Source organism: Dermacentor andersoni, chromosome 6 (genome assembly GCF_023375885.2).
Source record: "Dermacentor andersoni chromosome 6, qqDerAnde1_hic_scaffold, whole genome shotgun sequence".
Lineage (NCBI taxonomy): Eukaryota > Metazoa > Arthropoda > Arachnida > Ixodida > Ixodidae > Dermacentor > Dermacentor andersoni.
The window spans coordinates 5,843,996-5,857,508 of record NC_092819.1 but is presented as its reverse complement, the minus strand read 5'-3'; the positions used below and the strand labels follow the sequence as shown (position 1 = coordinate 5,857,508).

Below are 13,513 nucleotides of genomic sequence, written 5' to 3'. Positions count from 1 at the left end.
GGTCTCGCTTTTTTGGCGGGGCCATGTTTTGGTTTCGATTGTAAGTTGACCCCCCAACTTCAGACTTTCAAATTTAAGAAATGTGGTCGACTTAAATCGTGAAAATACGGTATTATTCAAAAAAGAAAACAGAAGGAAGGGGTTAGTAAACTGCACAGTGAATAAAATACCTTTGAAAAGAATGGTAAAATCCACTGCAAATTGAGTTGAACATTCTCAAATACGAATAAGAAGGAGACGCATACCGAATGAAATATTTTCAAGTATTAACTATTTCTATCAACTGATAGCAAGCTCATTGGTGTGAGGCCCGAACTTTGTCACAAATGAGATTCTCTCTCGACAGCTGGTAATTAACCCTTGGAGGGTCGAATTATTTCGAAAAAAACTTTCCCTGGTGGTCAAATTACTTTATTGCGGATCTTGAATGTACAAAATGTGTAAAGTCGGGAATAAATAGTAAAAAAAAAAAATTAGGAACAGTATTTTGGTGTCGGCATCACTTTGAACTGCAAAATGTTCAGTAGTATTTCAGAGTGTGGTACTCCTTGAAACATGGGTCTACGCACAGCGCCTTATCGCAGTCTGCACACCTGAAACGCGTGTCTGTTCTTCTCTTGGGGCGACGAGTTGTGTTGGCACACACATGGCATCTTCTCTGCGTGCGGCTGCGTTGGGCAGAGGTCTGAGGCACTCTCTCTGGGAAGTGGCGCCCTGTCAGTCGCAGCGGGTTGTCTGTGGTTCGTCTTCCGCGCCTTGGTCATTGGATTTGGGTTTGGTACAGTTCCAATATTTGGGTAGCGACTCTCTTTCTAAACACAGCCAACTTTACCGGGGTGCCGGTTCTCTCACAGTAGAGAATAAATGCGTTCAGCAGTGTCATGTCGAGCAGGTGAAAAAAGAACTTCTTGTTCCACTTCAGAGTCTTCCTAATGCTTTCACTGAAGCTCAGCTGCATGTCTATTCTGTCGACGAGTCCCATTTTTTTCGTGTACTCAAGTACACATGCAGGCTTTTTCTTTTTTTCTCCGGTCGCTCTGTCCACCTTATCGAAATCTTGCATCTCCAGTCCATGCATTGTTGTCAACATAGTGACTTCGCGCTTGTCGCACCATTTCAAGGCAAGCAGAGTGTTTCTGTCGAAGCTTTGTATTTCACCCTTCTTCAACTTCTTTTTGAAAGAGGGCAGGCCCTTCCTGTTGATACGCACAGTTCCGCATGCATTTGTTCTGTTGCTCTGCAGAAATTCAAAGAGCACTGGGCTTGTGTACCAGTTGTCCACAAAAAAAGAGTGCCCTTTTCCAAGAAAGTCTGCCAGAAGGTCAGCAACAACAGAGCTCGCATAACCAAGCTCCTTTCTTTTGTCCAGGGTAACTGTAGCTCCTGTATAAACTAGCAATCGCAGTACATACCCGGTTTTCACGTCGCACATCATGAACATCTTCACTCCGAACCGGTGTCTTTTGGACGGTATGTACTGCCGGAATGAAAGGCGGCCTCTCCAAGGCATCAGAGATTCATCTATGCATAAATCTTGGTATGGAAGAAAAAGCCTGGAAAATTTTTCCTGAATGGCCTCCTTGACCGGTCTGATAGCTCTTAGGCGATCGGATTGCTCCGTTATTGAACTGAAGTGCAGGACGCTCAGCAGAAGAACAAAGCGGTTCACAGAAAAAATCTCCCGAAAAAACGGGGTCACCAGCATCGGGTCTGTCGACCAATAGTCCCGCAGGGTGTTCTTCCGCACCAGGCCCATAACCAACACTATTGCCAAGAAGCAGTAAAGCTCCGGGAGGTCCACGGCCGCCCAGGCTCTGAGCCGCGATGCGCCTGAGTGACATGCGCCTGCTTTTTCACTCCCATACTTGTTCGTTTCGGTGACGATGTGTGACAAAAGTTCTTAATCGAAAAACAATTGGAAATAATCCAATTCACTTGCTTCTGGCGAGAGCAGAGAGGCCGCAACCTGCCCTGATTGCGAGTCATCAAAGTTGAAAAGAGATGGCGAAAAATCACCTGTGTCCCACTGGGTGTCGTCGCTTCTTCCCGCTTTCTAGATGTTGCGGCTGCGCTGAGGTCGGAGGTCGAACTGGTTGAATGCAGCTCTTCGTCTGAAGATGAGCTGTCCTCTTCTGAAGAAAAACTGCCTTCCGATTCAGACTCGGTGAACGGAGCAAAGTCAGAATCGGAAGAGTCATCGCTGTCGGTGTCAAGAGAACCGGCAGTGTGTTCGGCTATGTCGCCGCTTTGCTGCGCATCTGAAGAACTCGACGGAAACTCAGTAAACAAGGAGAGTGAGAATACCTCGTGAGCGGCGGGGATAAACAAGCTAAGAGCAGCGCCAATCAAGATAGAAATCAATTTCTGCCGCCGCTCTAAGGGAGTGCCGACAAAGAGAAAACTCAAGTTTCACGCGACTCCGTTTCGATCACGTGGCGGAACCAAAACCGCGTACGCGCTGCGTTGCTGCGTAGAGCGAGAACACCTCGTGAGCGGCGGTGATAAAGAAGCTATGAGCAGCGCCAATAAAGGTAGAAATCATCTTCTGCCGCCCCTCCAAGGGAGTGCCGACAAAGAGAAAACTCACGTTTCGCGCGACTCCGTTGCGATCACGCGGCGGAACCGAAACTGCGTTGCCGCAGAGAGCGAGAATACCTCGTGAGCGGCGTTGATAAAGCAGCTATGAGCAGCGCCAATCAAGATGGAAATCAACTACTGCCGCCTCTGCAAGATAGTGCCGACAAAGAGAAAAATCATGTTTCCCGCGCCTCCGTTGCGATCACGCGGCGAAACCGAAACCGCAAAAGGGGTGTTGCCGCAGCCTGCGCGACGTGCTGAAGCTAGAAATCCGTTCTCTTTATCTCTGCAAGAAGGTACCTCAAATTTTAAACGCTTCTTGTAAGTCCTAAGAGGTGGCAGCACCTCCCAGTAAGCATGCATCGTCATTATGGCGCGAAATTTCAAACGGAGGGATGAAACCGTACCCGTACGGCAAAGACCTTGCGGGACAAAAAACAACCGCCGTACATGTACGGCAAAAACCTTCAAAGGGTTAAGTCAACCTGAACTGTCCTGACATACTCTCAGCCCCTGCACAATGCCTCAGTGTTGCATTTCACTGATTTAAAGATTTTATTTAGGTTTGGCTGAGGGACGCCTGCATCTCAGCATCAGGCAACACTTTGTTTTTTTGAGCTCAAGCTCAACAAGTGGCAGCACACTTCCTTTCCCATTCATTCCTCAATGTTGAAGTCCTTTTTGTTCTCATTGTCCTTCCGCTGCATGTTTGCCCCACGGACCATTTGAAGCATCCTCTTGGCTAGTTGTAAAGTCCACGTCCAATTTTTCGCACTCCCTAGGAGCCGCCAAAACGTCCGAAAAACTGGGAATTTAGAAAAATGGAGGATGGCAAGAAAATGAATGCGTCTTTTACTAATCTTGAGGGCTCGAAATCACCACAGACACATCCGAAAAAGCTCTGAAGGACTGCCAGTACACTTATTAGGCACATTGGTGCTCGTACTGTGACATGAGGTGGCAGGTGCGCGCGTGTGTAATTAAGGAATACGTACTGTGTCCCGTGACAATTGCCCCTTCCTACGCTTATGTTTCACTGCGTAATATTACTGAGGCAAAGCTGACTTTCAGGACCCAGCATTATGCAACGCGCCGTGCTTTCTGAGCTCTGAAGCCAATCGCCAGGACCAGAAAGGTGGAGTCGATGCCATTGCTGACAGCGGCGAATCCTTTCAATAAAAAACGTGGCCCCAAATGGTAAGAAACTTAATAGCGAACAGCAAAGCAGCTACGCCTGGCATTTCTGCGGTGATGGCTACGGCTGCCAGCGGATCTGCATGAGAGTGCCAGTTCGAGGCGGCGAGATATTCAAAATCGAAGGTGGTGGCTTTGACTAATTGCTTTTCGGACCTGCGGTCACGGCAAAAAGTCCGGACAATCGGACAGCGAAAGTTCTTGAGTCCAAAATTTCAGACGTTCTTATACATTGAACCTGTGGTATACGTGGTGGTGCAGCGAAGCCGTCGGACGTCCGGAAGTCGGTCCTTGACTGTAAAATGGCAAGTCCTCCACCCGTTGACACAGCGTCAACGACGATTCGTTACGATTCTTCTCTGTTTTACTCGAGCCAGCTAGCGTTATCGCGACCTTCGTTCACTTTCGATAAAGTTACAACAAATTTTCCGTGATAGAAGCAAAAATTCCACGAGTTCTCCCCGAGTATTTCCAGACTATTCAAGATCCCCGAGAATTCCCAGTTTTCCTGGTTGGTAGACAGCCTGTTTTACTGTAATTGAATGAATATAGCGACACAACATATCTCCACCGTTTCAACGGGTCATGTATGGGGCATGTGATGCAGCGGAGGTGCTCGTTCACATTTCCGTAAGAACACTCTGCTATCTAGCACCGCCCCTGCAAAGCCTGCGTGTGGCCTCCGAAATGCATAGCATGCCGCTGCATGCGAACGCAGAAAAATGCGGCATGTGGCAACCGGGCTCCTCTCTCACTCTTGATGATGATGCAATTCGGTTTCACCCTTCGCAACGGGCAGGCATGTCAACTGCATGCCTCAGCCATGGAAAAAAATAAAAGAAAGGAAAAGGAAAAGAAAAATTTTCTGGGCATGCTACACCGTCTAGTGGCATCTATTCCGCACATGGTTTCTGAGACGACAAGCTTGGTGCACCAGTGCCTGCGAATGTCGAGTGTAGACAGAATTGTTCTCTCACTTATCAGACACTGGCACTTACATAGTGCACTCACGGTGTAGCTCGCTAAAGTGGTGGCGTAAAAGGCATTAAAGGCATGAAAGGTTTTCGCACAAAAAACCCCATAATTCAGAAAGGCATTAATTGAAAAGCGGCCCATACCCAGCACATTTGTGGCGCACACTGCTCATGCATTGGGTTGCTGTCCTTCAGCAGTGCTTGTAACGTCGGTTCGATTCCACTCAGCATCGAAGAAATTTAAGGGACCTTTTTTCGTCATTGTAGACTGGCATATTCCCAGTGGCACATACCCAGTTACCCTAGATAGCATCAAGGACATTCATTGAAGAGTGCCACACACCTATTGGCGCATACCCAGTGACCAAAGTTGGCATCGAAAAGGTTCAGTGGAGACCAGCACAGACCCAGAGGGACATGCCCAGCACGCCATGTTGGCATCAAAGGGTTTCTTCAAACAGCAGTACCTACCCAGTCCCGTATCTATGACCCATGTCGGCACAAAAGAGGTTGACTGAATAGCAGCATGCATATACACATTGTCACATACTCAGTGACCCAAGTTGGTCCGATGGTTGGTTTTTTACCTTGTCACCTCCGCACAGCAGCACGATGCACTACCTTTTTCACCACTAAATACCCAGTGGCCCAGGTAGGTGGGAAAATGGTTAGATACAAACGCAGATAGATACATAAATAGGTAGCCCCCAGAAAGTGTGTGAAGCCCCCAAAGAATGTGAACAAATGAACAAATATTTTGGTCTGCATTTTTCCTGTTTGCGTGACAATTTATGCTGGTCGCACACTGTCTGTGCTGTATGGCGCACACCAAAAAGGCGTCGCACCATTGCCAATTCAACCTGCCGCACAAAGTGGGCCTGTCCACTGACCTGGCAATGGCACTCCACCCTGGCTCGTCCACGCAGATCCCCAACGATGCCATCGCAACTGTCGTAGCAGGCACAGCCATTGTCAAAGGCGTGGCCTGAGCCCAGGTCCCCCAGTAGAGCTGCCTTACGACTAGACTCGGGGATGTGCCGGCTCCCTCCACCACTCATACCTGCAACATGGGACATCAAAAATGAGGCCTTGGTTTCAGAAAATGTAGCCATAAAATAGCATGCTAAAAAAAAAAAAAAAAAGCAGCAACCTATAAATAATTGCTGTTCTTGCTCTATACAATGCAACTACAGATGTAAAGTGGACCTTTTAAATCCTGGAAAATTAAAAAATGGTGACAAAAAATGGTGAGGTGGTGACAGCTACTGCAGTGAAGAATCGATATAATTAACACAGTGAAATCTCATCATATTACAAACTTTATAGCAACAATGTCTTCTTTCAGGCTAACAAAGATATGGAAAATACAAAACAATATTTCAAAACAACAAAAAATTTTTGACGATACCATGAGGTTTGTTATATCAAGATTTCATTGTACTTGTAAATTATTCATTCCACCACTTAGATCTTTACAAGTGGAACCTCAACACGTAGCCTATGTTGGAGCACGCTGCAATCCTTGGCACATTAGCTATCTAGAGAGCTCTACATATCACATGATGCTGCCTGTCTTTTAGTGCTCATGTGGTCAAACCTAGCAGATGGGATAGGACCTTGCACTGCATCAGCACCGTACTTCCCGGTTACAAAGAGCAAGAAATCTCTCACTATATTCATGCAACCATGGCATTACAAAAATATGTGAGAAAACTAGGGTTGGGCGAACATTCAATATTTTGGATATTCAATCAAATGTTATGCTATTTAGTATTATTAACTTTGTATCAAATTTCAGTATTCATAATTTTTTAATTACAGTAGAACCCTGCTGTTACGTTCCTCACTGCTGCGTTTTCCCGGCTGCTACGTCGTTTTCATCCGGTCCCGGCATAGCTTCCATAGGATCCAATGTATAAGGAACCCCGCTGTTACGTAGTAGCTGTGAAAACGTTCCCGCATGATGCGTCGCAACCCGAACCCACCTGGGCTAAAGTAGGCAAAGCGCTCCAACCGCCATTTTGGCTTTTGACAAGTTTTGACCGGGCTTGGCTATGGAACTGGCTGCAAGAAGCTGCACGCCAGTTTGAGAGGCCGCCACTAGGTGGCCATTCGTGAAAAATGCTCTCACTATCATCACTGTGATTACGGTCACCACATGGTTTGTTGGACGGGTCGACTCACGGAGTAAAGAAACTCAGGAGAGGCCCTGACGTCACTCTTTGTGAAGCTATAGCTAAAGGGAAGCCGGAAGTTGGCATTGCTCATGGCGTTGCTCCGCCTATCTGGCCAGCTCTCCTCTCTTGCTGACATTTCTCGCGAAACCACGCCGCGCTGCGCGCAACTGGGCTGCTCGGACGCGCGCGCTCCGCAGCAATACTAAACAATCGTTAGCACGTTAGTATGATTACGCCAAAGAGGGCAACATTTCCCGCGGATATTCCTTCTTCCGTTGCCATTGCCGTGGCGCGGTGACGACGAGGAGCACAAGCCGCATGATGCCGGGGAGTTGCCAAATCCTAGCTTTGGAGAAGCCGTCGCGGCTCTGGACCTCCTCCGCAGGTACGTCGCACCTCACAGCGACGCTGACAGCAATGCGGCCTTCCAGGCTATTGAGAAACGTGTGGCGATTTCTAGCGAGCGAAAGAAACGGCAAGCCACCATTCTGGACTTTTTTAAGTTCTAAGCGCACTTTGTGGAAATAAATTGTCTAGAGTTGAAGCTGCACTTTTTTCACTCATTTTCAGAGCTTTCCTCACTGTTGCGTTTTCTCGGCTGTTACGTTCTTTTTCCTCGGTCTGGTGAAAAATGTATGAACGGGGTTCCACTGTATTTGGAACCAATGAATATCAATTTGAAGACATACAATCAAGTTTCAGTTCCAGGTGAAGAAGTTACATTGACACAGCTCATAGCCAGGACAAGCCCATAACGAAGCTACCACTGGGCCACCATGCCGCTGACCGACTTTTCAATTGTCAAAGTTTCGGAAATTGAATGGCATCTCGATCATTCCGATATCACTGGTGCACATGGTGTAGGAAAATCTAAATAACTGTGCTGTTCATCGCTGTCCCCAGTATTCTTTCTTTCCTAGGCGATGTTTCTCGTTGAGCAAACCACAACTTCAGTCGCCATCTAGCAAAGCAGATGGCGACTGCCAAGCCTAACAGCCAAAGCTGTGTTGGCATGACGAAAATTAGCTGGGACCATCATGTGAAATTTGCCGTTAAGGTTACGTGCACGGGATAGACCGAGAGCTGTAGAAGGCCACGGTGTGCATTATCTACACAAAATACAGTCTGCATTAAGTTTGTGCACTTACTGGGTGGAACAAATTAAGCTTGCAAGTACAAAACACCAACAATGAACTGCTGGTACTGCGCAGTTGTTGCAGTCAAAATCGCATGCGACCTGTGGAATTCATGGAATTGCAGTGGCAAGCGACACACGTCAAGCCATGCAAAGGGTAAACGAGAAACACCCCCACAGACAATGACATCACAAGATTTAAGTACAGTAGAATACTATATGTTTCTTCCCGTTGCATTTTTCCAGATGCTACGTCGCATTTTTTCAGTACCGACCTAAGACATGTATTATGTTCCAATTTGATTTGAGTGCCATTCTGTAATGTTCCCGCATCTCACGGTGCAGAGGCAAATTCACAAGTACCAAGTGCTAGAAGTACACCATTGTCAGTCCTATAAGGGTGTCACAAAGCATTGTAGATTTTGCTAGCTTTCTAAAGTCAGCTTTGCCGCAATACAGCCATGTTATGCAGTGATGAAAAAATTGAAAAGGGGCCACTGTCGGAGATTATAGTATGCGTCTCTAACTATACATGCGCTTGAGGTATCACAGTCTACGGGCCAACGAAGAAGAGAGCCAGCCAGTCATACCCCACGAATGGTCCCCTTTATTTTCTGACACCCAATTATATACATGGGGCAACAGTGCCACAGTTGTTCACAGGGTTTCCAGACAGGTATCGAGTATCAACCAAAATTAACGACAGAACAGCACTCAGAGCTGTTTCTAACACTGCTGTGGCAAAATGGGGTCTTCCGCACTGTTACATATTTAATTTTTTTTTCACAGTCTATTCAAAAACATATCAACGAAGTTCTACTAATATTGAACCACAACATTGAGCAAAACTCTGTAAATTAACTTTCTATACTGCTAGCCATACTGCATGCATTGTAAAAAAAATTTGTAACTTACATTTTTGCATGAAAATAACTGCATAGCAGCACTGAAAATTAACTTGTCATCTACGCAACTAAAGTGGTCTCCCCTCCCCTTTTCTTTCTCCTTCTGGCTCTTCCTCAAGGTCTTATGCAAAGACCACAATTATTTACTTCCAAGGCAAGAAATTGATATTTGCATATTTGTATTAGCATAATTACACAAAATGCTCCTGCATTTTTCTTTACCAAGATATATGGTATACAATGTATATGAACTATACAATTCAAGATTGTTCAACCAAATTACTATTCACTTCAAACTCAATTTAAAACTAAATGTACTGCTCACCCATCCCTAAAAAAATTAACGACAGAACAGCGCTCAGAGCTGTTTCTGACACTGCTGTGGCAATATGGGGCCTTCCGCACTGTTACATATTGTATTGCTAACTTTATTCCATGGTCTGTGCTTAAGTTTCTGTGCTTAATTTGTTTGGTGTTCCCTAGAAGAAGGCAGAATGCACTTTAGGAGCATGAATATTAGTACCATACAGTGTACTTTCATTAATTCAAAATTTGCTTTAGTTGAACCATGGCCTCTGAGATTAGCATGCGCTGGCTGGTTTTCCATCGGCCGTCCCGATCGCATGGGGAGAACGTAATTTCAGAGGTGGGCGTGGCCGGCTCCTCCTCTGTGGCACTCGTGACCGATGGCTGTTCATGCGCTGGGAAGGCTTTTGGGAGATCTGGTACGGTTGCAGCAGCTTATATGAGGCGAGAAAAGAATACCTTTGCACTGCTACATGATCTTTTACCGATTTGGAAATGACTCAAGGTGTACAGCTTTGCGATAGGTCCTTCTTTTCCCTTGATACAGTTGTTTGAAGTATGGTGCATGCCGCTTGGATAAGTTTTTGACGTTTCCGTGGCTGCAACGATTTTAATGATTGCTTTTTCCAAAATTCACCATGTAACGTCAACGACCAATTTCCGGATGCCCAATCTTTCGAACATGCCCGATGATTCGGGCGCCTTCGCCGCACCAGCGCGTACCCCATGGAGTCAATGTATAAGAACATCTGAACTTTCGGATGCAAATAGCCTTCAGCCATCCGATTTTCCGGACTTTTTTGCCATGAATGCGGGCCCGAAATGGCATTAATCGAAGCCACCACCACTGTCAGTTTGATTATTTCGCCTCCTCGAACCGGCACTCTCGCATGCAGATTTGCTGGCATGTTTAGCCACCAACTGTGGCAATGCTAGGCCTAGCTACTTCGATGTTTGCTACCAAGTTTCTTGCTTTTTGGTGCCATGTTTTTAATTGTAACAATGATCTGCTGTTAGCAATGGTGCCGACGTTGCCTTTGTAATGCTCGCCAATGGCTTCGAAGCTCGGAAAGCACGACGCGTTACATAATGGCAGTTCGCAAAAGTCAGCTTCGCCTTAATACAGCAGTGTTACGCGGTGAAGCATACGCCATGTACTGCAGTGAAGCGTACCAAAAGAAGGAAGGGGCAAGGGATACTGTTTTTGTTAATTACACATGCGTGCACCCGCCGTCTCCTATCACAGTACCAGTGCCGATACGCATAATAAGTGTACTGGCAGGCCTTTAGAGTTACGTTTTCGTGGCCCCTAGGGAGTCTGAAAAATAGGACATTGACTGAAGTAAAAAATAATCAGAACTCACTCCACCTTTTTCGCTCACGCTCAGACTCGCCAAAATTCTACTCGTCCAGCCTCACACCCGCAAGTCAGTGCAAGTTTGAGTGAATCTGAATGAGTGGACTCATGAGTTAGTTTGCCGACCTATGCCATACCGACCCTCCATTCCCCTTTGAGCTCAGTGTTTTAGTTTACAAGGTTGCAGTGACATAAATCCAAATGAGAATAGGGTACCCTCTCCGGAATTCCTATTTCAAGATGGCATCGAACCAGCTGGCTGGTGTGACCAGTTTCCCTATGACAGTTTTTCCGATGGCAATTGGGATTGTAACGAGTGGGCTTGTACCTGCACCAACTAGCCTGACAGTATTTGGTTTTGCTAAGCTTCTGGAAACATGTGCAGGATTCAAAAGACACGAATGACTTGCGTAGACATAGATAATAATGCAAATATTAGATATAAGAACATAGCCACAAGCAGGTGTCAAAGTCTGAATACCTAAAGATCTTTCAGAGCTGCCAGCCTTCATTGCACAGCGACCTATGGGGATGACAGCTGACGACCCCCAATGGCTTTAACATTCAGACGGGCTTCTTATAACACAGAAAGTAACCCTGCTTGGGTTAGTCTGTACCTCATCAAATATCTGTGCGATCAAATATAAGGCTATGTTTCAGGGGACGAGGATAACAGAATGCATCAGCGACCACAATCAACTCAATTTCCATCCATATGTCTCTTGAAGAAAGCAGAATGCCAGAACACCCCTATTACTTCTCACATCAGGATATGTTATGCTGTGAAGAAGCAGACACGAATATAATAACATCATGCTAACACAATCAAAACGGCATGTCATTACAATGATCTCATTTCAGAAAATTGGGCAGTTGCTGTGCCTTCCTTCGTAAATTAGGCCAAAATAAATGCATTCGGAAGATCTAGGCACTGCCCCTTTCCCTTGGCTGCAAAAACGCTCTGCAAAACGTGAGAAAAGAGCCAATGCGCACGCCGAGATCTCACGTGGTCTGCCTTCTACTGTGGCCTCCGCTAGTGCCTACACCTAGGCTAACAGTGCCCTTTCGGAGTAGCCGGGTGCCTGCGGCACATGACACTTTTTTGCTGGGGAGCGTGGCAAATAGCGACGACCGGAGTAAAACCAGCCGGCGAGCGTCAATCTTGGAGGCCATGGTTCAACTTAGTTCAGAAGTCCAAAAATGCTTCCAATGCTTTATTTGAAACACTTCTTTCGACCCACATTAACTGCAAGGTTTTGAAATAGTGCCAAAAATATGCTAAGTTCTTACAGCGAAGCTGTCTATGGCTAAGATCTGGAAAGAGAATGTGTCCGAGATGTTTACAAAAACAAATCATGCGGGTCGATCCTCGTGATATTGCAGAAAGGGTCACACCTCAATGGCACATACCCCTGTGGGCTGGGGGAGCTGTATTGTGCCTTCGAACTACCCTTGTCGCACATGGGATCCAAAGGGGTCCCAGGCACAAGGGTAAGAACAGATGCTTTCAAAAAAATGCTTTGTACTTTTTCAAAAAGGAGTTAAAAAATTCTTGGCGCTAGTGCCACTTGTTGTTCTTGTTCCCTAGTGAAATGGTGCAACCCACTGTGGGGGATTGGCCATGAACCAGGTGGTGAAGGAACTATTGGCATTTTTTTATGATTTAGGGTGTAATGAAATAAGTATCTTGCAAATGGGATTTAAAGTGTCTAATGTTACAGGTATGAATAATAAAAAATTTAGCTAGATATTTTGTGAACATTTTAAGTATTTAGAAGAATTTTAACATGCAATTTGTTTTGTCTCACGCAGGAAGATGCAGAGGGCTTCACAAACACTGCTTGCATGTTCGTTGGCATCTTCTTCCACAGCTGGCTCCATCATGCAAAAAACTACCGTATTTGCTCACATAATGATCGCACCCGCGTAATGATCGCACCCCTAAATTTCGTCGTCAAAATATGATTTTTTTTATTTTCCCGTGTAATTGCACCCCGAACTTGCTGCAGCGATATGTCGTGTGCCAAGTCTAGCTAATAATGATTGCGCTTACCATCTGTTGAATGCTACGCGAATGACTCTTCAAGACAAACCAAGTGGTCTGCACGCACCAAACATTCTTAAGTAGATGCCCCATTTTATTACTTTCATCACTTTCCGCACTTCCGTGAGAAAAAGAGGTATAACCAAACTTGCCTTTATTATTTGTAGGCTTCATAATGGTTTTGGTCAACAACAATATAAAGGGCCCCTCTCGATATTTCTCGTCTGCACTCGTGGGAACGCAACAAATCGCGAGCGGCACCGATAGTAGCCACGTTTACATTGATACGTTAGAAGTGTACCCTATTCATACGCCGACACTTGTAACACAGCTAAGATATTCACCCACCCTTAGCGGAAACATGCCGTATTAGGATAGTAGTGAAGATAGATGCCACAGTTTCCGCAGCATGCCGGCCATGTGTTTCTATGTCACTGGCAGCTAAGCGCGCCCATCTCCGTTTTTGTCCCCTCAAAGTGGACATGGCTCTGTTATTGCCGCATACTTGCCGATATTAACAATATTATTCATTACTGATACGTAAGAAACTGTTTGAATGCACGTAATGTACTCACGAGAAGAAAAAAAAAACGCGTTTGGCGCGTTCGGCTTGCTCCGTCGGCCGCCATTTTTGTTTTGGTGTCCCGCAGCAAACGCAGGTTGAAATTTTTTTCTTTTCATGGGAAATTTAACCCGTGTAATGATCACACCTCTGAATTTACGTCAATTTTTCTGACAAAAATGTGCGATCATTATGCGGGTAAATACGGTACCATCATCAGAATGGCTCGAGCGTGATCTTCCACAGCTGGCTCAATTGTCGCTCATCCTTCCATCGTAGAAT

The 13,513-nt window shown here is 45.8% G+C and overlaps 1 protein-coding gene across 1 annotated transcript in view; it reads right to left on the bottom strand.

Moving 5' to 3' along the window:
• The window catches only part of fwd (phosphatidylinositol 4-kinase beta fwd), a 151,119-nt gene that overhangs the window by 92,005 nt on the left and 45,601 nt on the right, over positions 1-13,513 (bottom strand). Inside the window, exon 7 of the mRNA XM_050170317.3 lies at positions 5,636-5,805. Within this exon, the coding sequence (XP_050026274.1) occupies positions 5,636-5,805 (170 nt within the window). The remainder of the gene's footprint in view (positions 1-5,635; positions 5,806-13,513) is intronic.